The following is a 26,483-nucleotide window of genomic DNA, read 5'->3' as shown; positions in this document are numbered from 1 at the left end:
CGTGTGTGCCTGCCGCAGGGGAGGCGCTGCTACAGTGTGCGACGCACACGGGCTCTGGCGTGCAACTCTGCGGCCGCGAGTCGCCGGTGGGCGCCACGTTTGGGTGCCCCCCTCCCGGGGTGGACACCGCGAGCTCCCTGTTCGGGTGGTACAGGGCACAGGGTAATTCACTTTACTTTGCAGTCACCATCGTCATCCTTTGCTGTTTGTTTGTGCGCACAGTTGCCGTGCACTCTGAGAGAGGGGGAGAAGTGGGAATGTAATCAAAACTGACATCGATAATTGCCCAAGATCTTTGGTGCTATATTGGGATGTTTGGCCGACTCAGTACACAAGGGTTTACATACGTGGGAGGAAAACAGAGAGCACGCGCGTACGGAGAGGGTAACACTCAATGCTTGTTCGGATATAAATTAACCCACTTGCTGTATTGCCATAACCTGGATATTCACGAGTGTGTGTGTGTGTGTGTGTGATCCACCATCGCTCGCTGCATCCACGGTGGTGGATTACCGGCACGCATAGCCGTTGGCACTTGGTAATACGCACAGAATGCCTCACCACCAAATCTCCCGAGACGCGCTCGATCCCGTCGGGGCTTGGAAGCTAAGCAGTGTTGAGCCTGGGCAATGCTTGGATGGGAGACCACCGTGCGTGTGAACGTTTGATTGATTCATTTTATGGTCACACGAGAGTCAGAACGTGTTCTCATTCATCGGTGTTTCAGCCGTCGTGTTGACCGTTCACCATGATCGTGTCACCCTCAGCACGTTCCAGCCCCCAGACTGCACAGCTCTGCCCTGCAGTGACTCTTCCTCCAGCTCCGACCAAAGGTACCGCACTTGGCACGGCGAGCAGCCACTGGGCCGCTGCTTGCTCACGTTCTTGGTTGGCCTCTAAGACTTCCACGATTTCGTCGGTCGCGGCCGACGCTCGTGCCGGAGGTCCGCGGCGGCGCGCTCCGTCACGCGCTCGAGCCGCTGGCGCTCGAGTCCGTCTCTACGCTCCGCAAACCTCTCGCGCTCGGACCCCGCAGGCGCCGCCGACGGCTTCCAGTCCCTGGACGTCTCCACGGCCGCGGTCGACCCGACCATCTCGGCCTTTGACGTCGTCGTTCTCTTGGGGCCCGGAGCCGGGGGATCTCCGCGAGCGGCGCCGCCGTCCGACGAGTGGTGCCTGGCAGGTACGGCCCAACGGAGCGCCACCAAATCCGCTGCTATTCCGTTTGTGGCCGCCGTTTGAGCTCCTTCGACCCCATCGGCTGGAGCTCGCTCCACCACGCAGCTCTCTGCCGGGTCCCCCCCCCCCACTCTTCTTTCTCTGCTTTCAAATCTCTCTCCCCAGAAGCTTCCTCTTCAACCCCGTGCTGTCGGTGAGGGTGTAGGTGAATGAGTGAGTGGGTAGATGAGTGATTGACTGGATGGGTGAGGGCACAGTTGAATGATTGAGTAGGCGAGTGAGTGGGCGAGTGAGCAGTTGAGTGAGTCAGTGGGCTTGTGAGTGTGTGAGTGAGTTGCTTTCTTTCTCTCCTTTCCCTAGCTCTGTCCATCCCATCACCTTCCATTTCCCCCTCTGTGTGTTTGTGCTCTGCAACGCTTTTTCCCTTACCTGTGCATTGTGAATGGGAGTTGGGGAGTCTGCAGCATGCACTCCTGGTTGATGTCATTACGATGGCATCAGAGAATCGGTGACTTAATATTTTTGCTATTTCTGTCTATGCCTTTATACCTCCTTACAAACAAATCCTCATATCACCGTGAGTAATGTCGTTGAGACCATACTGGGTGACAGTGATGGGAGGTGATGACATGGGGGTTACATTTTATCCATCAGTTGATAGAGCATAGATGTTAACAACGATGGTGATTATTATTTATATTCTAATTTAGGATCGTTATCTTCAGCAGGACCATAACATTTTATGATATGTGTGCCCAACCCCGGCAATACTTTCAATATTCTGATTCTTAAGTGGCACTGCAAAGTTAGTTTGACATATTCTACAATCTGGTGGCTCAGTGGTAGAGTGAGCGGCTCGCATCCTGGTTTGAGGTTGACTCTGCCCACCATCCCTTTGGGGTCAATAAAATAGGTACCACTTTGTCAGGAGATGAGCACTGTACCAATACTCATTTGAGAAAAATATCACGTAGATTTGTTCCCCCCCCATGAGTCCATCTCAGATTGTCTGATGCCGTAGCCACACGTTCAGTGATGGCCGCTTTCCTCCGTACCCACATCAGTGTGGGGGCTGTCTGCAGGTGTGGAGGGACTGGCGCTGTGGGGCACACACACACACGCACACACACACACACGCACACACACACACGCACGCACGCACACACACACACGTACACACAACAACAACCGCCATTCGCCACTAAGTGGCGGTGACGTCACCACGACGCTTGTGCCAGGACATGTGCACATTGAGGCCACGTGGAGTGTCGAACGCCCGCTGGCAGGAGGTCACGGGGCAGACCCAGGTGCCACGGGTCGACTGACTGAGATGACTGGCTGATGCACCACCTGTGCCCCCTACTGTGCCAACCTGCTGTGCTTTAGCCACCCGGCGCTCCGCTCGTTGTTGTGAGTGTCGCTCCTCCGCTCTCCGTTGTTGTTGGAGGGCGACTGCCTGCAACTGCCCAGTAGCGTTCTTCACGAGTCTCCTCCACAGAGGCCGATCTTGACACCGCTGGTACCAGTCATCGGCAAGTCCATTCAGCTCCACGTCCTCCTGTACCACATCACTCCATCTCTTCTCTAGCCCGTGCCGCGCCCATTTAGCCCCCTCGATCCGGCCGAACAAAAGTTGTTTCGGCATGCGGTGATTGGGCATGCGGGCTACATGACCCAGCCAACGCAGCCTTGCCTGCCGGAGGAGCTCACCGATCGGACTTTGTCCAAATATTTCAAGGATTTGTGAGCTCCTCACACATCCAGCCTGGTTAAACCCAGGATGGATCGTAGGCAGGCTAGCCTAAATGTTTCTAACTGGCGAAGATGTTCCATTAAGGGGGTCCACGTTTCGCAAGCGTAGAGAAGGGAGGGAATGACCGTGGCCGAGAAGATTTGAAGCTTAGTGCGGAGCGACAGACCAGGTAGCTTCCACACAGCGTTACGCAACCGATGAAAATATATTGCCGCTCGACTGATTCGGAGTGAGACCTCTGCTGTTAAACTGGAGCCGTTCATAAGAACACTGCTAGGTATGGGAAACTATCCACTCTCTCCACAACTGCCCCATCACCGATTGGGAGTTGTGGGGGTGGAGTGTCCGATGGTACAAAATACCCAGGTAGGTGCTTAGTTTTGGTGGGGCTAATGGTAAGGCCCCGTCTCTTAGTGGCACGGGCCAGTTTCAGCAGCAGCATCTCCAACTCCTCCTCTGAATGAGCAGCTATTACCAAATCATCAGCATACATAACGTGGTTGAGCAATAGGGAGCCATCCCTTGACCACACCCGGGCACCGATCAGCCTCCCATTATACCTGTACCAAATGGAGATTCCCCCGGTACAGCTATTGAAGGCTTCATGAACTACATGGTCAAAATAGATGTTAAATAATGTGGGAGCCAGAGGACATCCCTGTCGCACCCCAAGGTGTACAGGGAATGGCTCTGACTCCCGGCCACGTAGTTTTACCCAGGCCCGCTCACCATCATGAAGGTCCTTAATGATCGTGAGCAGAGGGTCAGGGACTCCAAAAGCATGAAGAACAACCCAGAGCCCAGGCCTACTGGTGGTATCATAGGCCTTGACCAGGTCAATAAAGCAGATATGTAGGTCTTGCTGGAATTCCCTACAGCTCTTCTGCAGCAGACGGACAGAAAATATGGCATCTATGCAGGACCACCCTCAGCGTGCCTGGTAAGGCGATGTTGAATAATCCTTGCCTGGACCTTTCCCGGCACACTGAGGAGTGAGATGCCCCTGTAGTTGTTACAGTCTGTGCGGTCCCCCTTCTTAAAGAGGGGGACCACCAGGGCATCCTTCCTATTCTGCAGGACCCGTGCAGTGTTCCAGACTGTTGTTATGATGTCATATAGGGCAGTCTGTGCACAAACGCCACCCTCCCTCAGAATTTTGCTTGGGAGATCATCTCTTCCCGGTGCCTTTCCTGGTCTCAGACTCCGGATCACCTTCAGTACCTCCTCAACAGATGGCACCTCAGCCAGCCACTCACAGGAGGTGACTTCTTCCAATATTTGAGGCACTGCAGCCTCAGCAGGGTCATCTCCACTTTGTGCCACGATGTTTTTTTGGCTGAGGGATTTCCCCTCCCCCAGGACCTCACAGAAATGCTCAGCAAATCTGCAAACCTGTTCCTGGGGGTCGGAGATTGGATCACCGTTTTTTCCCCTAATGATGGTAATAGGTGCGGCGCTGCAGGTTACTTTTTTGATGGAGTTAAATAGAGATTTGTGATCGCAGGCCACTGAGGCAGACTCCATCTCCTCAGCAACCCGTGACCACCACCCATCCTTGCAGCGCCTCACGGCTCTCCGAACCTCCGAGCAAAGGCTGCGGTAAGCCTCCTCATTCTCTGACGTGGGATTCTGTAGCCGATGACAGTGGGCCTGTCGCTTTTTCTCAACTATCCTGAACACCTCCTCTGTCAGCCAGGGTCTCTGGGGAGGTCTGGACCGCGTACCCAAAGCAGCCATTGCAGCTGCATGAGTCACAGTCCTAAACCTCGCCCATTTACCCTCGACATCAGGCGGAGTGGGGGACGATGCCAACCCCATCCGCAAGCAATGATGAAATTCTTGCTTGCAACTTTCATCAGATAACTGAGACCAGGCCACTTTAGGTTGGAATGGGGTCCTGGGTATACACCCACCACCGGAGTGGAAGAATGGCAGGCGCATCTTACAGATGACTAGTCGATGGTCTGAGGACAGATCAGCTCCACGGTAGGTCCTGGTGTCAAGGACATGGGCTCGCATCCGCTGGTCCGTCACTATGTAGTCCAGCAGATGTTCTTGCTTGGACCCGGCATGCATCCATGATGTTGTGTGGATGCGCCGATGCCGGAACAGCATGTTGGTAATTACAAGCCCATGGGCTGCACAAAAATCTAGCACCCTCCTACCGTTGTTATTGAGCTGATCTGGCCCATACCCTCCAATCACTCCAGACCAGGTGCCAGCATCATGACCAACTCGGGCATTGAAGTCACCCAACAAGATGACTCTATCCTGAGGGGCCACTTTAGCCAGCACCTGTGACAGGAGGTCATAGAAGACATCTGACTCATCGGATTTGCCTGCATCCCTCCACAGATATTTGTCTTCGGTGGGGGCATAAGTAACCACGACCACCACTCCTCGCCTCCGGTTGATGGGAAGGCGAGCCCAAAGTAGCCTGGAGCTTACAGCTTCCCGCACCTCACCGCCACGCTCCCACGCCCCCTTCATTCTTTTGTTCAAAAGAAGAGCCACACCCTGTTGTTTGGCAGTCTGCTGCCCCGAGTAGAGGACTGTCCACCCCTCATGGTGGCAGGAGCCAGAACTGGTCCACCGGACATTCTGAATGCCACAGAGATCCAGGCGGTACCGGTCCAGCTGCCGACAGAGGAGTGGCAGCCTCTCCTCCACAGTGAGCGTTCGAACATTCCACGTGGCCACACGAAGTGGCTTTTCATTGTTTCTGGAGGAGCCCCGAGGGTAGAGATTCAATCTCCTGGCTCCGCCAATTGGGGTTTGGCCAGGAGACGTCATAGACGCCTGTCCCCCCAGGGCCTCCGGCACAAGCTTATTAGTTACATTTTATATTCGTGGTTTCGTGGTAAATTTTTGAAGGTGGAGGGGTTACCAGCCCTCGCACCCGTCCAGAGCCCCCGTTTAGCCACTGTGGTGGTCACAGATGCCATGAGGGGAGGGGCCAATCGGATTTGGCCCTCCCCCCACAGCACTGTCCACGACAGAGTTGCCCGTCCGGCACTGCGCGCACACACACACACGCACACACACGCGGAGGATGTTTTCTGTTTACATTTCTCCTTATCCGAAGGTTCATCTCCGTTCGGCACGGGCGATGTCGTAGCAGCGTCAGAGCCACATCGTCCTTCACCGTAGTCCTGCGATCGTTACGGACCCCGCGTGAAGAATATCGTTAACACCGAGACGCGGTTCCCTGTGATTGCGCGCGCCAGCGGATAACCCGATATACATTTTTTAAAAGCAACGAAAAACTCTCTCCAATTGTTGCCATATGCTCGCCGGTGGATGGATTAATTTGTCAAGATTGCCAGAGCCAGAACACAAAGGGAGAAGAGAAGATGCAGTGCAGCCTGGGGGCTCAGCACACTCCGAGTGCGCCTAGGAACAGAAAATATTTCGAGGCTTTTGCAGGAAGTGCTCCGGGCGGAATAGACCTCTGGACTTTTTTTTGGCAGGTGTCATTGTGTATTTTTTAGTGGAGCGAGGGCTGACACCACCGCGGGGGACACACATCGCTCGCCGTAATCCGCTTCCCAAACCTTTCCATCGAATTTTTGTTTATCCTCACTGATCTGCAACCCATGTTTGCGCCCCACGTTGATGATTTCAATCTCCACGGCACCCTCCTTTCAACTTCTAAAACTCTGACCGAATTTTTGGTTTTGGGGGGGGGGGTGGGGGATTTTAATTATTTTTCTAGCGCCAATCTTAAAATCTTAATCAGTGCCATTTGTCATCGTCCTGACATCACCGGATGAGCCGGAGGAGCCGGAGGAGAATTGTGGGGCAGCGGCGAGCCGTTGTCTGCGACTCGTGAACGGTTTTGAAAGGGGCGCCGCCCGACACTCGGTCTCGTCGCCGTCGTGAGGACCTCAACGCCAGCGGGCGCAGCGGAGACGGCACCCGGCGGCTTCCTGTGCTCTTGAATCTGCACTCCGCTCTGTTGACGCAGCAATGCCTAGCCCCCCCCCGCCACTGTCAGACGTGGCCTCGTTGGCGCCGTGCCAAGATTCCAATATTGTTTGCTAAAACCAAAAAGAATGCTCAGGGCACATACTCCTCCTCAGACAAATGTGATTTTAAAATAAACGGTAGATTATTCAACGTTGCGCTTTATTTACGTTGCATTTAAGCTCCCAAGTAGATCCCTCGGAATATTTGCCTAACCCTGACATGTGCACGTTATAGAAAAGATAAAGAAATGACTCGATCATTGACGGCGGTTGGTACCGTCTCTCGCGGACCGTGCAGCTATCTAAATATTTTACTCAATCAAAGCCCGTCTGAGTTGCGAACGCAAACACATATTTCAGGCCGCGCGGTTGCGAGGCAGGACACTGCCACGGTTCCTATTTTCGGAACGCCCAATACCGTCTCCATCCCGCTCTCTGTCTCGTGGCACGAGGCAAACTTCACAATTGCTCTCAGGCAAATTGTGATCAATGGAAGCACTTGCCGTACAGTTCTTACGTTACGCCGTCCGTGACAGCGGGCGGGCGGGCGGGCGGCGAGCTGGGGAGCGGGCGAGCGGGCGGGCGTGCAGGCAATCGGAGATGCCACATTCCTGCCGGCTGCTGGCCGGAAGGAGCTCGGAGGGCCCGGGGAGAGAGTGATTAATATCTGAGCGCGCGCCACTCCGAGCGGCCTGGCACTTCCACCCAGGTGCCATTGCGGCATCGCACCGCTGCGTACAATTTGTGCTCTCATCGTCATTGTCATCATCATCATCATCGTCGTCGTGCTGGTGGTGGTGGAGGAAAGCGAGCCCGGCAATGTCTTCCCCGTGGGAGGCATTACGTGCGTCCCTGCCCTTTCATGCCTGCTTCATAGTTTCCATGCGATGTTTCTTGAATATATTTAGCTAAGCAATGGGTTGTGTATTATACGGTTTCTTTTTTTCTTTGGCTGTCAGGTGTGGTGAGGAATTGCCCCGAAGCAATTGTGTGATGTGTGTGTGGGTGAGCGGGGTTCTTTTTTAGAGGCACGCAGCTTGTCCTGGTTTAAGGTCATCGAATGGAATGCTCGTTAGTGCAGTGACAGGTAGAATAGCCGAGTTATTACACGGAATAGTTTATTTGTAGTGAAGCCACTGGAGCTATGCACTTTTAAATCTGGATTGAAAACTCATTTCTTTAGAACTGCTTTTTGTGTTTAGTTTGTTGTCCTTCCCCCGCACCTCCGATCAACACGGTTGGCTACGTACAGTAGAAAAGAAGTTCAAAATACATACATCCCAAAGAACAGAGACAGAAAGAAGAACACATGCCATAGAGGGAACATTTACATGTGCATGACATTGTTCAAACTGTGAAGATCAACGAGTGGACTTGCATGCACATTGTGGAGTTAAAGTTTCATCCTTTGAGATATACCTACGACTTTTATAGATATTGAGATATAATGGATAGTTGATGGACAGGTCACGTGTAGAGTATGGTGTACCTACCTCTTCCAAAATGTCTGGCCAGTCTGAAAGAGTCGGCCGACTACCCTTTATAGCGGCTCTGGAGAGCTCCCTCAATTGAAGGCCCTTCTACTTTAACAATGTTTAGAGCAAGGAATTGCGGGGTTACACCTTTACCTTTCATAACGATCACAGTCGCGATATGCAGTTAGGATCGCGGTTGACTTTCTCTTGCCATAGACATGTGGAATGTCCAGACCTGTCAGCAGACACTGATCACCACCCAACGCTCAATCTTTTTGGCGTTCAGTTTGTTGTCCTTCCCGCGCACCTCCGAGTAGCACGGACGGCTATGTACGGCGCGAAAGAAGTTCAACACACGTACGTACAACCCAGCTGGAACCGACGACGCTGTCGGAGAGGCGGTGCACGCGGGTCGCCCGCAGCGCCATCCTGACGGTCGCCATCGCCGTGTCTCTCCTTGCAGCGTGCCAGCGGAGCCCGTGGTGCGCGTCCGTGGGGGTTCGCCACCTCGGGGACAGCACGCGCTGCGTGCTGCACGCCGAGACGCTGGCCTGCGGCTACGGCGCCCGGGGGGGCCGCCACTGCCGGCTCGGCGTTCTCGAGCCGCCCGCCCGTCTCTACCGCAAGAAAGGTGGCTCTTCCTTCATATTCCTCCCTCTTATTCCTTCTGCTTCTCCCTACGGCTTCTTCCTTCATATTCCTTCCTCTTATTCCTTCTGCTTCTCCCTTCATCTTCCGTCTTATTCTACTTGTTCCGTTTGGCGTTTAAAAAAAACAAACGGCAAAACATTGAAACGCTTTGTTGAGCCTGGTGATCCACTCCATGGCAGCAGGAGTTGCTTTGTGTGTAGCATCAAGTCTGCATTCCCCACACAAGCATGCTGTGTGGTGAATGCAGACTTGATGCCTTGTGATAGGCGTCTATTTGGTGTTTGAACACCTTACCACCTTCCGTATTCTTTCCGGGAAAGGGTAAAGCCTATTCTACGTGTCAAGATGATTTGACAAATTTAGAGGCATTAATTAATCCCCCCCTTCCCCTTCGCATGTGAAGGGCTCACAAGTGACGTCATCACATATATCCCTCTATTTAAGGAACGAAACAGGAGGATTTTTTCCACAAATCTGACTGTCACCTGATGAAGCTAGTTGCAATTACTGTTTCAAACGTCGTACTCAGATTGTGAATGTTGTGGATTTGCTCTCCAACACACCGATGTTGCTGTACTAGTAACAAACCTTACTAATTGGCTGTGTCGGGTGGTGGTAGGTTTAACGACACATTGATATTCACGCGATCTTACCCAGAAAACCTTTATTATGGTTGACGCGTAGCGGTCGTGCCTCCCGTGTGAGCATTCAACGGGCAGTGGTTGAGGAACTGGCCATGTGCGAGTTCACATCTCGCTTGGGGGTTGACTCAGCCCATAATTCCTCGCTTCAGGGGTCGATAAAATGTGCAGTAGATTGTGAGGAAGTCACCGGTGGTTGTCATGTGGGTAGACGCGCTCTCGCTGTAGGAATGTGGAATCCCACCGCAGGCTCAGCGCCATAGACCGGATGTGAACACCGCCCCAATGCTTCTTTGAGCAGGAGGGCGACGAACAGCTCTGCACTTCACCACATTCACAGCACGCTGTCCCTTGAGTTGTCCCATTGCGGTTGAAGTAGCCGCACCTGCCACGCGTTGTTTGGACCGATCAAGCGAAGCCCATTGCCTTCCCTGCAGGCTCAATCCAGCTCGTTCCTATCTTGGATCTTTAATTCACATCTTCTTATGTCAATTCAAAAGGAGATGTCAACCCAACCACTTGAACCTGCACTTGAACCCAGGGTCTCAGTGGTGCTGGCTCATTGCTCATCCCAGAATGCAATTTTGATTTGAGGAGGCCAGATGGCTCGAAGGTTAAAGGTCACAAGACTGAGCTGGCGTGGCTGAGATCGTGGGTTCTGATGACTTGGCCGGTAAAGACAATAATTGCATGGACTCTATCCATCGTTGGTCTCCTTTCATCGTCATTGCAAAGACAACTCAATCAAATACTTGTGCGTGTTCTTTACGTGTTCTATAAAATAAGTTAAAACATTCCACCGACATTGCAGCATTAAATTATGCTTTACTCCACCGCAAAAGGAAAAAAAAACATGTCTAACAGTTCCAACATGTTTTAAAGAAAGTTATTCGTTTTACTTACTTTCCATCAGAACCTAAGTTTTAAATAGAAAAATACTGTAAACCCTAAGAGTCGTTGAGAAATGCCAGCATTTTCCCTAAGATGTTCTTGTAAAATACTCTGTGTGGGTTCTCAAGAATGTGCCATTTCGGACTGGACAGTTACAAATGTGTTGGAGAGATCTGTGAAGTTCAGAAAGTTATGTCGGCTTGAATAGCCCTTTGTTTATTTTAGAAATGCAACGATCACAGCAAGAGCGACCAATCTCCCTTTGCAGATAACCTATGGTGTGACACTTAAATTCATCTTCTTTGTATAAATTTATACCGTGTATGCTTTTGCGATATGGAGGAGAAAAAAAACCCACACAAGGAACCTCATTGTCTTCGGGACAAACCCGTGAAGGATGAATTCCTACTGTCTTGCCAAGCCGGTAACTTTATAACCTGGGGTGTTGATGTACACTATCACATCACCCTCCAGGCCTCAGCTGAACAAACACCGAGCGGCTGCTGTAGGCTCCGAAACGCGCCACAGCCGCTGCTGCTGCTGCTGGTGGTGGTGGCGGTGGCGCTCCGTTGGCAGATGGCAGAACTGCTCTTCCGAGCGACGCAGGGCATACGAAAGTCTCGGAAAAAATATCCGTGGCCGGCGAATGGCATGCCTGCCGCTTTTGGTGGCCTCTCTCTCCGGAAGAGTCGTGGTTGTGCCCTGCTGGGGGTCAGGCCACATACCCGCACCCCCCCCCCCCAGGCTCTGCTTGTATAGGTCACAAGCTGTATCTTGTTTTGGGAAGGGACGGCCGTAACGCTTTAACAAATATAACTGTCGATGAGATAGTTCAAACCGCAGTGTGTCGTCACATGTCACGTGTTGTCACATGTTGTGTGTCGTCACATGTCACGTGTCGTCACATGTCACATGTCACGTGTCGTCACATGTTGTGTGTCGTCACATGTCGCGTGTCGGCACATGTGGCGTGTCCGCCCTGACCCCCCACCCCGGTGCAGTGTTTGTGCACAGTGGTGTGACCGTCATTTTCTGTAGACGTTCACAAACCCCACCTATTTTACGAACAGCCGTTGTCTTCTTCACATCGCGTACATCCGCTCGCTACTAAAGCACAGCCAAGTCCCACCAAGTTTAAAGCAGCTTTGCGCTTTGTTTTCGCCCAGTCACCTATGTGTGCACGATGGTGTAAATTACACATTTTTATAGGTGTTCACGTATCCGTTTTGTTTATTTCACATGTCTGAGTTCCCAGTTAGTTGGATGTGCGGCATTGTGCTGTACATCTGTAGCATAGGGGATTGACGACCACACAGGAAAGGTATTCCTACGATAAATCACCGTGAATGAACGCTACCTTGTTGGGCCTCAGAAGTTCAGCAGGGCTGTGCCTGGTTAGTACATCGGTGAGAGCCTGGCTGGCATGACGAGATGGTGTAAGCCTGGGCTGTGTAAGCCTAGCTGTGGTGACGAGGTGGAGTAAGCCTGGGCTGGGGTGACGAGGTGGAGTAAGCCTGGCTGTGGTGACGAGGTGGAGTAAGCCTGGCTGTGGTGACGAGGTGGAGTAATCCTGGACTGGGGTGACGAGGTGGAGTAATCCTGGCTGTGGTGACGAGGTTGAGTAAGCCTGGCTGGGGTGACGAGGTGGTGTAAGCCTGGCTGTGGTGACGAGATGGAGTAAGCCTGGCTGTGGTGACGAGGTGGAGTAAGCCTGGACTGCAAGGTGGCTAGGGGATGGCAGCACAGCACTGAATGTATCGAATCTATCTGTATTGAACTTTGAGTCTTCGTAGTCTATGCAATTTTATGAACTCCTTTCTCTCCGATCCTTGTGTTGTTCTCTCTCTCTGTCCCTTGTGTAATTTCCAGTGTGCACCTCTCCATGCATCAGTGCGTACTATTAAAGTTTTGTTCCAGCTTCTTTGTGTCCATATTTCTGCTCCGCATGTGAAAGCAAGTATTACGCTCCAAATGAAAACGTTCTTCTTTCCGCAACTGGTACATTACTTTTCCTTCATCGAGTTCACGATCTTAACAACAACGCCCCTGCTGCCGTCCGCCTGTCTGTGCACCTCATTGATTGCCCTCGGTGTCCGTAACTCTGATGCTGCGTGTCTGCTGCGCTGCACGCACGGTGCAGCGAGCCTGGGCACCTCCTGCGCTGCCCGCTGTGGCCTGTACTCCCCCGGGCAGCCCTGCCAGTGCAACCGCGAGTGCCAGCGCTTCGGAGACTGCTGCCCTGACGCTGCCGTCTGCCTCGGTGAGGGTGACCGCCTCTGCACGCGACTTCACGCCTTCGTTCAAATTTATTGCCACCTGAGCACGAGGATCAGCAGACACTGCGAGTGTTGTTGACTTGTGACAGATGTGTTACTCGCATTCAGAAAGCTTCATCATCATCATTATCATCGACGACGGTTGTCTTTTCCGTCAGCTCATTTGTGGAGAAGGGGCCGAATTAATCTCCACAGCGGTTCTCTCTGTCCGGTGTCGCTGCCCCGCTCGCTCTCGATCCTCTCTCTGCTCAATCTCTCCCCGCTGCGTCCGTCCCTCCGGGTTTCCATCTCTTCTCCCCTCCTCGAGTCTCTTCTGCCACCTTCGTGTGCAGCCTCGCTGAGTGCGGGAATCACGCCCGGGCTCATTCATTTTTTTGTCTTACCCCCCCCCCCCCCACCTCCGATTATCACGGTTTGCTACGTACGGTGCAAAAGAAGTTCAACATACAGACATACAACGCATCCGCACCACCGCAGGCCTCTCACCTTCACTTGGTCTCGTTGTTATTCCCACTCCTAATAGTTTTTTTATTGTATTTTTTGTATCGACAAGTCTAGGATCCTTTCCAACCAATCACTACGGTATTTCTTCATCGACTCTCCTTGTCGCCCAGGCTTCTGCCCTATGTAGCTGTCACCATCGCCGTGTATACCACGGGAAGGTCGACGAAGTGCAAATTATGTCTTAATAAAGTTGACTCATAGTACACTCCTAATTTCCCGCTGACATGTTTACAGCCGCCCTGGAATTTAGTGTCAAGCCAGTTCAAGGTTGTCCTTAGGCGACATATTAATCATAAGATCATGAGTTATAAATTACGTTTTACAATGCATACACGTGAAATTCCATATATGTATGCCTAGAATGAACTTTATTATTATTATAATAATGACTTATGCATAGAAAAGTCTTCCTGAGTCTCAAGATTCAATTTCAGGAGGGTCCTGCATAAGGATGTCTAGCTAATTCCATGAATTTATTTTTGACATGTGGGAAGTAGACCGGAGTACCAGATCAGGTGTAGTGATATAGAATGGATCACTACAGACTACAGCGCATACTACTAAGTATAGTAGAATGAGGAAATATGGGTGTAGAGCAGGGATGGGGAACCTTTTTTCTGCCAAGGGCCATTTGGATATCTATAACATCATTCGCGGGCCATAAAAATTATCCTGTTATATTTGGTCAAACATTTAATTAACTCACCCTTAATGTGATGGCTGGAACTGCTTCTCTTTGGTGAGACGTGTGATGTTAGCTGGTATTGATGATGTTGCTACTCGCAACTGCTTTTCCAGGTTTGCTCCTAGATTTGTTGAATTTTGAGTCCCGCCTGCGGTTGCCTTGGCAGGGCCAGACCAAATGATTTCGCGGTGCCTTATACGGCCTGCGGGCCGGACGTTCCCCACCCCTTGTGTAGAGGCTAGCACACCATGCAGTACCACACGGTGGGTCGCTAGGGTGCGTGGTACTGGGTGCTAGCAGAGAAAGGCTGATGAGTCCTACCGACAGAGTAGGGGATAGCAGCCACTCCGCCAGCACAGCGAGTGAATGCCACGTAAATGGTCACTAGGGAGCATGGTGCGGGATACTGGCGGAAAGGGGCATATGAGGACGAGTCACACGGGCCTCGGGTGAAGCACGTGATGGGCCGGGGTGGGGAATGTGGGGCAAAGTTGACCGAGGGGACATGGGAAGTGTAGCCGGGAATCTTCTGGAGAGTTCCTGAAGGGGGCGTGGTTAAGGGTGGAGCCAGGCAGGTGGCACGTGCAAGGTAGCCTGGTACCTTTGGGAACGTTCCAGAAGGGGGCGCGGCCGAGGGCGGAGCTAGGTCACGCCAAGAGAGGTAAAAAGAAAGCCCCGATTTTTGATCGGGGCTGTCTACAGGTGAAGTGAACCTGAGGTGCTACGTCTTCGTCTCCGACGTCGTGGGTCAGACAGCACGTTGGCTGCTCTGACCCGTTTATAGTTATCTCGTGTGTAACGGTGTCTAAGAGATAGGCATATCGTAGTCCCGTGTGTAACGGTGTTATATTGTGTAAATTAAATGTTGTTGCCTCCTAACTAGTGTCTCTGAAGTGACTCACTACATTTGGTGTCGGAAGTGTTAACGATACATTTTTAACAAATAATCAGAAAAGATTAGTTGTCTATATCGACGCGGAGGAAGAAACTCACCGTGATGTCTTCGGATGAGGAAGACGACGGGGAGGTGATTCCCCAGACAGCCCCAGGATCCGACAGCCTGGAGATGATCCCCGCGGAGGTGCTTCCGGCGGAGTAGCATGAGGAGGAATGCAACTCCGCACTGTTACTGCCCGGAGGGGGACGCCGGATCAGGAGCACGTGCCTCGTGGACATACTGTCTGCGGCGGCGGCGCTGGTTTCCAAAATTGAGATGGAAGAACCGGCAGTGCAGGATAAACGCATGGACAGCCCTGCCACCACCATTTCGCGAGCGCGGAAAGCGCGGAGCCGCAGCCCACGCGGGTGGCCGCCATTTTGTCGGCGGGGCGGGAAAAGGCTCCTGCCAAATTTGACGTGCCGCCGAATTTGCGCTCGGAGATGCCCACCCTGGGGAAGTGGCTGCCGCTGGGGGTGATTGGGCAGCTTTTCAAAGACGTTTTTCCGCTACATGCCAGCTGGCTGGATGGACTGGCGCTGAGGCGCTGCTGACGACGCCTTAGCGGCCTTTTATGCGATTCCCCCGATGGACAGGACAACATTGGCGGCTGCTTGCGCACAGATGGCGGCTATCTTCATCCCGCCATCCAATGTGTGACAGAAGTTTGCCACGCGGAGATGGGGGGAGACCGAGATGCCTCTCGCCTTCTGCAGCGCGCTGATGTCACTGGGCCAAGCTGCATGCCCCAAACGGGGTTGGATTCCCTAGTGTTGGAGAGGTTGTTGGCGTTGGCATGGGAGCTGGAGGTTTTTTTTGTCTGCCATGGAAGATGACGACTTGATGTCCATTGAGGTCGCGCGCTTCATCCAGGCGCATTGTAATTTTCGCTGGCGAGTCGGGGTGGCCGCCTGTACTGGACAATCGGGGGAGGTCGAAAAGCCTGAGGAGAAGGACCTCCCTCCAGTCTGTGCATCTTTGTTGGGGAGTCAGCGGGCGAGGACCGACGTGGGATGGCGGCAGGAGCAGAGACAACATGGGAAAGTCGTCACTTCCCCGTGGAGGACTCCCGTCATCTGCTTCAAGTGTGGCCTGCAGGGTCACGTTTCCAAGGGATGCCGCGCCAAGCAGGGACAGCTCGTCGCCCCTCCGCCATCTTCTACCCCGCCGACCTCCGCTCCTCCGAGCCCAAAGGCGAGTCGCGGCACATCACACACGCGGCCCACACAGTCACCTCAGGTATCTCCATCACAGACTGTGTCGGGTTCGCGCGTCGCGGGTTATAGTTATTTCGCGGCGCGTGAGATGGGGGGGGGTTTGAGTGTGCTGGATGGCCGCGGTGTCCGGGGCAGTAGACAGCGCTGGTGCATTGGGTCGTAGCAGCGGCAGCGGGGCTGTCCGCAGTCGTAGGGACGGTGCAGGGTTTAGAAGTCCGGGTACTGATTGATAAGGGTGCATCTGCCACCCTTATTTGAGAGTTAATCTATAGGCCCTTGCCGCCAAAATTGGCTTGTTTGGGACCTGTTGGTAGTTCTTGTGTTGCCATTTAGGTATTGTGGGCCAAATATATACGACGATCCGGATTGGTGATATTGAGATGACGGGATCAGTGCTGGTTTCGAAGTCACTGGCTGTGCCTTGTCTGTTGGGGACTGATTTTTTTTAAGAAGATGCCCCTTAAAATTCGAATTGACCAGGGTTGTGTTGAACTGCCATCGGGGTGTCATTTGGCGTTTTTGTCTTCCCAGACTCGTTTGAGTATGACTAATGCTACAGCTCAGGCCCTGGTGAGAGAGACTGTTCGAGTTCCCCCGGGTGCACAAATGCTTGTACCCTTGCGACTGCAAAGCAGCTCGACTGGGAAGTTACTGCGGGGGGGGGGGGGGGTTCTCCTGACCCCCTCGAACAGAGCAGTTAAGGGTCTTATGCTGGTGGGGGTCCAGACGATAGTGAGGAGGGATCAGGAACCCTTCCTCCAGGTGTTGAATGCAGGATTGCGTACCGCGGTTGTTCAAGCGGGTACGGTTTTGGCCCACGCGATGGCCTCGGTGGAGTGAGGAGTGGCATCGGACGAGTTGTGGATGGATGTGTTTTGCTCGGAGAATTGGGATTTGACAAGTGAGCAGAGGGACAAGTTGCGAGCCCTGCTCCGGGAGTTCTCCGATGTTTTTAGTAAGAGCAAATTTGACAATGGCCGCACGTCTTTGATGCATCAGCATATTGATACGGGTAGCGCCGCTCCCATCCGACAGAATTATTTTCGGTTTATTCCTAAGGAACAGGACCATGTATGTCAGGCGGTCGATGAGATGTTGGCCGCCGACATTATTTCTCCATCCACCAGTCCGTGGGGAGCGCCCATCATTCTGGTTAAAAAGGACAGGAGTATGAGATTTTGCATGGATTTTCTAAAGTTAAACAAGGTCTCCGTGGCTGATGTGTATCCGCTCCCACGGATGGACGATTCATTGGATGCCTTGGATTTGCTATCGGGGTTTTGGCAGTTGCCCTTGGATAAAAATTCCAAACCAAAAGCAGCGTTTCGCACCCCACAAGGGCTTTTTCAGTTCAACTGTCTTCCGATGGGACTTCATTTGGCCCCGGCCACCTTTTATTCTACTATCAGGACTCCAGTGGGATTCATGCTTGATTTATTTGGATGACGTGATCGTCTTTGGGCACACGTTTTAAGAGTATTCACGGCGATTGCGCTCGGTGTTTGTCAAAATGCGGGCGGTAAATTTAAAATTTAAGCTGCAGAAATGTCATCTGTTACAAAAGTTGGTTCATTACCTGGGTCACATTGTGAGTGAGGCCAGTATTTCTATGGACCCTGACAAAACTGCTTGCATGCGCTCGTGGCCAACCCCCACGTCGGAGGGTGAAGTTCGCAGTTTTGTGGGGTTCACGTCATATTACTGCTGCTTTGTGCCCAAGTTTGCAATAGTCGCGAAGCTGCTCCACGCGGTCACTGCTAAGGGTCAGAGATTTCGGTGGGGGGAGGAGGCCGCTTTTGTTGCATTGCGAAATGGCCTCATGAATGCGCCTCCCCTTCGGTACCCCGATTTCTCCGTACCGTTTGTGCTGGACACGGATGCCAGCGACACCGAAATAGGTGCCATGTTGCCACAGGTGGAAAATGGGGTGGAAAGTGTGGTCACTTATGGGAGCCAGGTGTTGGCCTTCGCAGAGCAGCGCTATTGCATTATGTGCCGCGAGTTGCTGGCCATCGTGAATTTCGTACAGCAGTACCGTCCGTACCTCTACGGTAGACATTTTGTGGTACGCACGGATCACGGGGCCCTGCAATATGCGCTGCATGTTGATCAACCATCTGGACAGCTCTCGCGCTGGTTAGAGGTTTTGCAGGATTACTCCTTCACAGTCGCCTACAGAAAAGGGTTGCGCCACTGTAACACAGATGCTTTGTTGCAATTGCCGCCGAAGGGCCAGCGTGCATGTTTGACTGGGGCCGGGCATTGTAAACCAGTAGGTGATGAAGGGCCTTGCACCATGATAGTGACGGTCGCGCGCGACAATACCATCGGTCTTGCGCATGAAGAGTGGGGGCGCCTCCAGTCGGAGGACTCCTCCCATCTAAAAATGCGTTACCACGTCGACAGCAGGAAGGGTCCAGGGGGCATGTCCACCATGGTCCTCCGAGACGGTCTGCTTATGAGGTGGGGTGCAGAAGTGCAGCGCTACTGCATCATTGTGCCGACTGCCCTGCGGGGTAAAGTTGCGAGAGCTGTCCATGTGCAGTTAATACACCTTGGTGTGCAGAAGACTTTGTCTTCTTTGAGGCGAGACTTCTTTTGGCCTGGGATGTCTGAAGACGTCCACAACATTCTTCAGGGATGTGTGCTAGCCCGACCACCGCTGCAGTCTATTGGGGTGTCGCACATATATGAGCTTGTTTTTGTTGACATCCTCAGCCCCTTTTCCCACCACGCCGAGGGGAAATACATTTCTGCTCATGGAAGTAGAATACCTGTTACTGTGGGCTGTAGCATGGCCCCTGCAGGATCAATCAGCTGCGTCTATTACTGACTCTTTCATTCATGGGTATGTGTTAGACAAGTGGGCCCCGGAACGTCTCATTATGGACCAAGGCCGAAAATTTTCTTCCAAGCTGTTAAAGAAAGTACGCGACCTATTGGGCACTAAGAAAATTCGGACTTCGCCCTACCATCCCCAGAGTGATGGGATGGTGGAGCGTCTGCATAGGACAACCACGTCTATGTTGTGCCAGCAGGTCAACGAAAGCACAGTCCGACTGAGACTTGCATGTTCTGGGTGTTCTCGCAGCTTATAGAATGGCCCCTCACACCTCTACCGGGTTCTCCCCGTTCTTTTTGATGTACGGGAGAGAGTATGATCCCCCCATGGATGAATATCGAGTCGAGTGCTAAAAAGATCGCTGTGCCGGAACTGAAGCGCGGGAAGCGTCCTGTCTGAATTTGGCTAAACTGCAAGCGGCATATGAAAAACTGGCGGGGCTTCAGGAGTCAGGGAAGCCATGGAACGTTGGGGATAGGGCATGGTTGCCCTGCCCCCAGGTGCCCTTGGGCACGTGCCCTAAGTTGCATAGACCGTGGCAGGGCCTGGTCAAAGTGATAGAGGTCAAGAGGCCCCAATGTGTTCGGATCCAGGTCGGTCGCAGACGTTGGTATGTGCACCCGTCGCGGCTGAAACCGCATTTTCCGCCTTGTCATGGTGTTTCATCCCCACTGCCCCGAGGCCGGGTGTCTGATGTGCCCGACGAGCGCGGGCGTGCGACCGCCGAGGTTGTGCCTCAGTGGATTTCTGTTCCTTCGCCCACAGGGATCCAGCACTTGACGACCACGGAGCCACCCGTTACACCGTCGGAAAGCAATCCAAGGAGGAGGAAGCGGCCGACATCCGCTTCTCCTCCTCCCCCATCTTTTGTCCAGGAGGGGCCGCACCCATTAGGCCATCTTCAAGTCGTCCCCGGGGTCCCCGGGAAGCCCGCCCTTGTTCCACCTGGGGGCCGGCGACGAGGACCCGTTCCAAAACTGTGCGGTTTAAATGACCGCCCCGGTCACCCTATTTATTCTGCCACCGCCTGGCAAAAGGCCACAGCCACGAGCCGGGCTGTGTTTGCCGGTTGAACTGGCTCCTTCCTGGGTTCGTGGTCTGTGGCGGGCTAGCGGTCGTCGGGTGTTGTACATAGTCCAGGGGTGGGTTATTGCAGTGCATCGCAATTTTTTTGTGGTTTGCATTGTTGTTGTTGATTTGCGAAGGAAGCTGACAGTTGGTCGTCGTTGCTGTGTCAGAATTGTTGTTGATTACTGTTGGTCGTCCCGTTGCCATCTCCCTCCCCAGGGGGCGGCCAGGGCCCCGTGAGGCCGGTGGTGCCGCTGGGCTCGGGACAGCTCCAGGGGGCCTCCCGGACGGTGGAGGTCGACTCCCAGGTGAAGGTGGTCGACGTCTTCCTTGGCGTCCCCTACGCTGCGCCTCCGCTGGACGCCAACCGCTTCAGTGGCCCGCAGCCCCCGCGGCCGCTCGCCGTCAACGAGACATGGGACGCAGACCGCTACAAGTACGCCGCCAAACATGTTTTTAATTGTAAGATTCCAAATGTCGCTTTTTTTTGGGAGTGTCTGTGGTTTATGAGTTGTTGTACGTGCTCTCCAGGGCATTGCAAATAAAAGGACGTGGAATTGCATCGATGTAATAGTTATCCAGAGGTTACCGGTGCAATTGGATTTGATCTCCCGGCGCGGGAGTTGTAACAAAGGTGCAAATTTCTTGAAATCTGCCCACCTCTGTACACCAATCAGTTTAAATGGATGCGTTGTAATTGGTCGATTGGCAAATTACATGTGGTGGGTTAAAGTGTAGTTGCATTTGCCTTTTACTAGAAGTCCAGCCAGTGTGGAAGAGTCGGCCAAGGGCTCTATCGAGCTCCCTTTAGTAGAGGCCCTTCCACCAGCAGTAGCATGAGCACTCAAGTATAGTCCTGCACCTTTACTTTCTTAGGGTAACACTGAGCAGCCAGCATTACCTATGGATAAAGGCATGAACATCTGAAACATTGCAACCATCTGAATATCTTTCTTCCCTCTGATAATATATATGACACTCTAAGTTCTGGCATGCCAACGAAATACAAATTGAGCAGTTAAAATGGATGAAAATGTTTTTTTTGCAAATTACTCTAATGTGATTCAGTGCTTCAAAAACACATGAATCTGTGGTGCATTAGAAACAAATCTTGTACCGATTTTGTAATTTATGATGTCTCTGAACCTTGCTTTTTCAAAAACTTTTTCCTGAACCACGATCCAGGATTTTCAGGCCAAATTCTGTGAAAGAGTAGCGCATGAGGTAGCATTGGCGCAAATGAAAATATTCCGCGCAAAAACATAAAAAACGATGAATAAAATTAAATTTGTGTTGAGGCTTATATAAAGGCCTCTTGGGGGTGTATTCATTTCTTGAAAAAATATTTCAAGAAATTAAATATTTAACGTTGACATTCCGTGCATCTCCCGCATGCCTCCCTCCTTTCCCTCACCCGCCGTGCGGACGTAGAGAGCGGAGGTTCCCTTTGCAGGGCGAACGAACGGTCGCTTGCAGGTGTACTCTTCATCACTGGAGACACCCAGGCTCGAAGTGCCCTTCTCAGGGTTACAAATGGACAATTGCGCCCGTCCGTAAGCTCGGCGCGTCACGTTATTAACAACAAACCAAAGTGTACTGACACCTTGCTGGGTGGGACTAGGCCGGACTGTCTCCAGCCAGACGGTCAGCGAGGCACCTCCCTGTCTGAAGATTGTCTCTACCTCAACATCTTTGTCCCCAAGGTCAAGGTGAGATAAAGGCCTCCCTACGCCGGCACAGTCAGAATGGAGTGGCAGCGCGGTGCCTCGCGCATAGCGACACGAACCCGCCGATGAGTTTTATTCCTGGTAGTGGCTAACGCGAGTCTCCAGTAATATCCGAACCGGTCCTGGCCCACCCTCCTCTTCGCCAGCCTGCACTGACCAGCCTGGTGACGTACGATCAGATAATCCACGTTATCCTGGGTAGATCTAGCCTGGCTTTTATACAAATTGAATTTAATATTCCCCGAACACACATGAGGCCTGCCACTTCGAAAAGCCCCGCAAATTACATTTAACTATCACTGCGAGGATCTTAACCACACTAATCGGTTACTAGATGGGAGCATTTTTGACCTGGCAACACGGTGGCTAGGAGATGTTATCTTACTCGCCTGGTATGTAGGAGATCGTGGGTTCGATCCCTACTGTGACGCCTGTATATTTGGAGTTTGCATGTTCTCCCCGTGATTGTGTAGATTTTTCTCCAGGTCTTTCACTCGGCGCTTTTATCTCCCTTCTCTCCGAGTAGCCGCACAACGCCTCCGTGCTTGTGTTCTTCCCCGGAGGAGACAACTCCTTCGGGGGCTCGGCTCAGGGCCCCCTGGATCCCTCCTACCTCGCCGCCCTGGGCGACATTATCGTGGTCACGGCCAACTACCGGCTCGGCCTCTTTGGCTTCCTGAGCACCGGTGAGGTTTGAACCCCTTCCCTCCGCTCTCCCTCGCCGGCTTCGACTGGCACGGCCACCGGCGTGCCCATGCCGAGCCAGCCCGGTTGCGGCCCATGAGGTGCCAGTTTGATTTTTCCACTGCAGCAGCTGATGCGCGCCGCTGATGTCACCATACGCAGCGAGTGAGTCGAGACGTATCTAGACGACGCGGTGACGCTGTGCTTCACTTGTGCTCACACTAACCGGTGTGGTGAAAGACGATCAGATAACCGCCGTGACCAACAATATGTGAGGATGCTATCATCTAGCAGTGGATTGACAAAGTGCTGAAATTATTATTATCATCTCCAATGTCATCATTGTCAGCATCAAGTTTTGCAGCACCTTTAATGTTACTCGGCATCATCATAAATAGTACATCGTAGTACATCGTAGCTGATAATCCTGATTATCATTCAATCAATATCATCATTATATGCCATACCTTATTGTTCGAGAACATCCTCATCATCCTCATCATCCCATGGGGGGGCCAGTTGAGCCGTTGTGTGCAGGGGGCCACCATAATGGTGATTCGCCGCTCAGTAGGAGAGTGATCGTGAGTGTTGCCACAGGGACACTTGGTGGTGCAGGTCGCGCTCCATCGCCCCCCTAGTGCCGGCCTTGATCATCTACAATTCTACATGAACTGATTTGGACGCCACGGTGGCGAGATGTTACTACTTCGCCTGGTATACAGAAAGTCGTGAGTTCGATCCCGACCCTGACGCCTGTTGTATATTTGGAGTTTGCGTGTTATCCCCGTGGTCGTGTGGATTTTTTTATGAGTCCTCTGGTTTTTTCCTCCACATTTAGAAAAGTCCGTGTAGAGTATTGGCTGCTATAAATGCCCACATAATGATAAGCCACTTCGTTGAGCTATTTGTGGTCAGGTCGCTTCTGCAAATAACTACATAGCTCAGTGGGCCTTACCTGGTAAAATTAAATAAAAAGTTTAGTTTAGTTTATTTCCATTTTCTCGGAAATATTCTTACACCCGTTGAGTTTGTAAACTCGCAAAGGCACATTGAGGCCAAAGGGGCTGCGATGATGACAGTCGGAGCCGTAACCTGCCCGCTCTCCCCGCTCGATCTCCAGGGGACGAGGCAGCGGCCGGCAACTGGGGCCTCCTGGACCAGCAAGCCGCCCTGCGCTGGGTTCGGGACCACGCGGCGCTCTTCGGCGGCTCGGCCGGTGCCGTGACGGTCGCTGGCGACCGGAGCAGCGCGGACAACGTGGGGCTGCACCTGGTGGCCCCGGGCAGCCGAGGCCTGTTCCAGCGCGCCATCCTCATGGTACGCCGGCACGCCCGTGACCGCTCCCCACCCCCCCTCACTTTGCACGCCCGTGGCACGAAGCCCGCAGCTGTCCGCGGCTACTTCTGATGGACGTCGCTGGGCCGCGTCTAATCAGCTCAAGTGTCCCGTTGTGAGTTTACAAGTCTTGTGGGTTAGAACGACAAGAGCCACTTTTTCATTATTATTATTTATTTCCAGACTCGAGACTTGTCGTCTCAATAGGTTGTCTGTTCGCTTTAAAGGGTTAAGGTGCAGCCCTGCAATTGCTTGCTCACACCTCTGCTGCTCGTAGAAGGGCCTTTCCACTCCAGGGGGCTCTAGAGAACCCCTCCAGAAGGTATTTTGCCTTCTAGATGGCACTTGGCCTACTCTTCCACGCTGGCCAGACATCTTGGAAGACGTGGAAGTACCCACACGTCACCCCACCCCGTGTGGTAATATAATTATAAACAGGCTTAATTAATTTGAGGCAGGTCTGTCTAAGTTGGTGGTGCGTAAAATATCTCGTTTCCCAGCACACTACATCCAGTACACCCCTTGCTGCTATGGTTCTGGCTACTAGTCCTGCGCCTAGTCGAGTCTACCAGCGAACTGGAAAATATTCAGTGAGGAATTAAGCAAGGCCTTGTTTTGAAGGATATGAACATTACGTACATTCCTGCTGCATGCGAGGCATTTATCCAGCGGTGTATTGACAAATGGCTGTATTTTATTATTATTATTATCATCACGACATGCATAAACACATAAAAGTAACTGTTGCACAGAAAAGTTATTACAGTTAAGCACGATTGCACTGTGCTCTGGAAATGTGTAAAATCCTTTGGCTTATTTCCAGAAACCTTTCACGGAGCCTCTAACTGGCCTCGCGCAGACATCCATAAAGGCTGCGTTAAAAAATGACCACGGCACTTATAATACAGCTGGGTCCAAAATGTTTAAACTGCAGCCTAAATGTCACGTAAATTGATCGTGCCAACGATTTACCACAAGTGTTCAAAACGGCCCGCACACAGCACTGCCAGCGGATGTATCGGCGGCCACGTGATACGTCTCTTGGTCACAGCTGGAGTGACGTGAGTTTGAATGATCTTGACAGACCACCTAGGCCTACCTAAATAGCAGAGTGCGTCCAGCTATGCGTGAACAGTCCAACGTTGCCATTTAAACTCCGCCGCCCTGCAATGTGTTTGTTTTATGCGTTTGTTAAATATGTGGGAACTACGTGGCACGCACAGCACGACCCATCGTTGTAGCGCACTCATGCGCTCTCACGTCCGCGCTCTCCGCCCTCACAAACCCGCACGGACGAGCCTGGTGAAGTATGGTCAAACAACCTCCAAGACCGACACGGCATGGGGAGGCCTTCATCCAGCAGTGGATTGACAAAGTGCTGCACATAGCTATATCTCTAGCGGCCACAATGAGAAACCAGATTCTGCCGTGGTGTTGCAGCTCTCGCACTGAACTTCAATTCAGAGGTCGCCAGTTCAATGTAGATCTCCCGGTGAGGCAGTTTAGACTTATGCCCCCCTCCCCGACTGTGTCCAGCTAGCAGTATAAGTGGGTACAGCACAGTCAATCAGTAGGTCGCGTGTTTATTGGGGTCAATTATGTGACCCGCCGCCTCTTCCAAGACGTCTTTTGCGAGCTTTAAGGAGTAGGAAAAATAGCCTCTGGAGGAGCTCTCAAGAGCTCTCTCCGGTGGAGGCCCTTCCGCCAACGGTGGCGTGAGCGAGTAATTACAGGGCTGCACCTTTGCACCTTCACCTTGCACCGAAATAAGAACCCCCTTTTGGCTGTTGTTCTTGGCAGGTACTTTTGCCGGACGATGGTTAATGTCCTGCCAGCAAGTACTGTACTGTATACACCGCAGGGACCGGGGTACGACTGCATGACCTCCTCCCCCCCGGCTCTTTCCGCTGCAGCGTAACGCCGCTGCGTGTGGAGTTTGAATTCGCTCTGTGGTACTCGAGCGCTTAGAAGGAAAAAAAAGCCACACGAAGGGCAGAGGTTTCGAGCGTGCCGCTCACCGCGAAACCCCCTTGGGCTTACAGTGCCGCGCCGTACACTCGTTTATGTGCCCCGGAACACTTTAACCTGTCCATCAACAAGTCTATGAATAGTGAGAGAGTGAAAAAAATACATTTTCACAGACGTGGCTTTGTAATTACGGTTTTTTTGGGATGGTGGAGGGGGGGTTAATGCGAATCCTTCATCAGCGACTATTACACAGGGCCCTGTTTACTCTGTGAGCCTAAAGGAGGAGACCAGGCGGTCAACTGCGGAGCCAAATTCCTACAAACGTCAACTCTGTGGAAGCTTTGGTTTTGGACGTTTCGATTATTGTGAGCGAAGTGTCGCGATTCATTCACGACCGAGTGACGGCAGATGAAGAGCGACTGCGTCACATTCGCGAGAACACCTTACAACCACGCGCGTTAGTCCTCGGAAGTATTTAATTAGCGATAATAACGTTGCGTTACTTTTAAAAAATGTAAGCGCTGGTTTTATCGCCAGCTATTTGGGCAGCCCTTTGATCAATTTGGCCCGTTTTGTCCACGGTAAATCTCCAATAGTTCCGTCTCTACGGTCAGTCGCTCAACACGACTTTACATGCAGTTCATATCAAATAATCTTTGCAACAGTTATCGTGTGCCCATGT

General features: G+C 52.4%; 1 protein-coding gene across 1 annotated transcript in view; it reads left to right on the top strand.

The window, feature by feature from the left end:
• The window catches only part of LOC116946664 (thyroglobulin-like), a 107,297-nt gene that overhangs the window by 50,949 nt on the left and 29,865 nt on the right, over positions 1-26,483 (top strand). The window contains exons 26-34 of the mRNA XM_032961839.2: positions 19-162; positions 768-833; positions 1,037-1,183; positions 8,839-9,006; positions 12,699-12,818; positions 20,307-20,523; positions 21,709-21,796; positions 22,341-22,500; positions 23,619-23,815. Of these exons, the coding sequence (XP_032817730.2) occupies positions 19-162; positions 768-833; positions 1,037-1,183; positions 8,839-9,006; positions 12,699-12,818; positions 20,307-20,523; positions 21,709-21,796; positions 22,341-22,500; positions 23,619-23,815 (1,307 nt within the window). The remainder of the gene's footprint in view (positions 1-18; positions 163-767; positions 834-1,036; positions 1,184-8,838; positions 9,007-12,698; positions 12,819-20,306; positions 20,524-21,708; positions 21,797-22,340; positions 22,501-23,618; positions 23,816-26,483) is intronic.

Source organism: Petromyzon marinus, chromosome 27 (assembly GCF_048934315.1).
Source record: "Petromyzon marinus isolate PM22_M1 ecotype Great Lakes invasive population chromosome 27, UKy_Petmar_22M1.pri1.0, whole genome shotgun sequence".
Lineage (NCBI taxonomy): Eukaryota > Metazoa > Chordata > Hyperoartia > Petromyzontiformes > Petromyzontidae > Petromyzon > Petromyzon marinus.
This window is presented reverse-complemented; position numbering and strand designations above follow the sequence as displayed.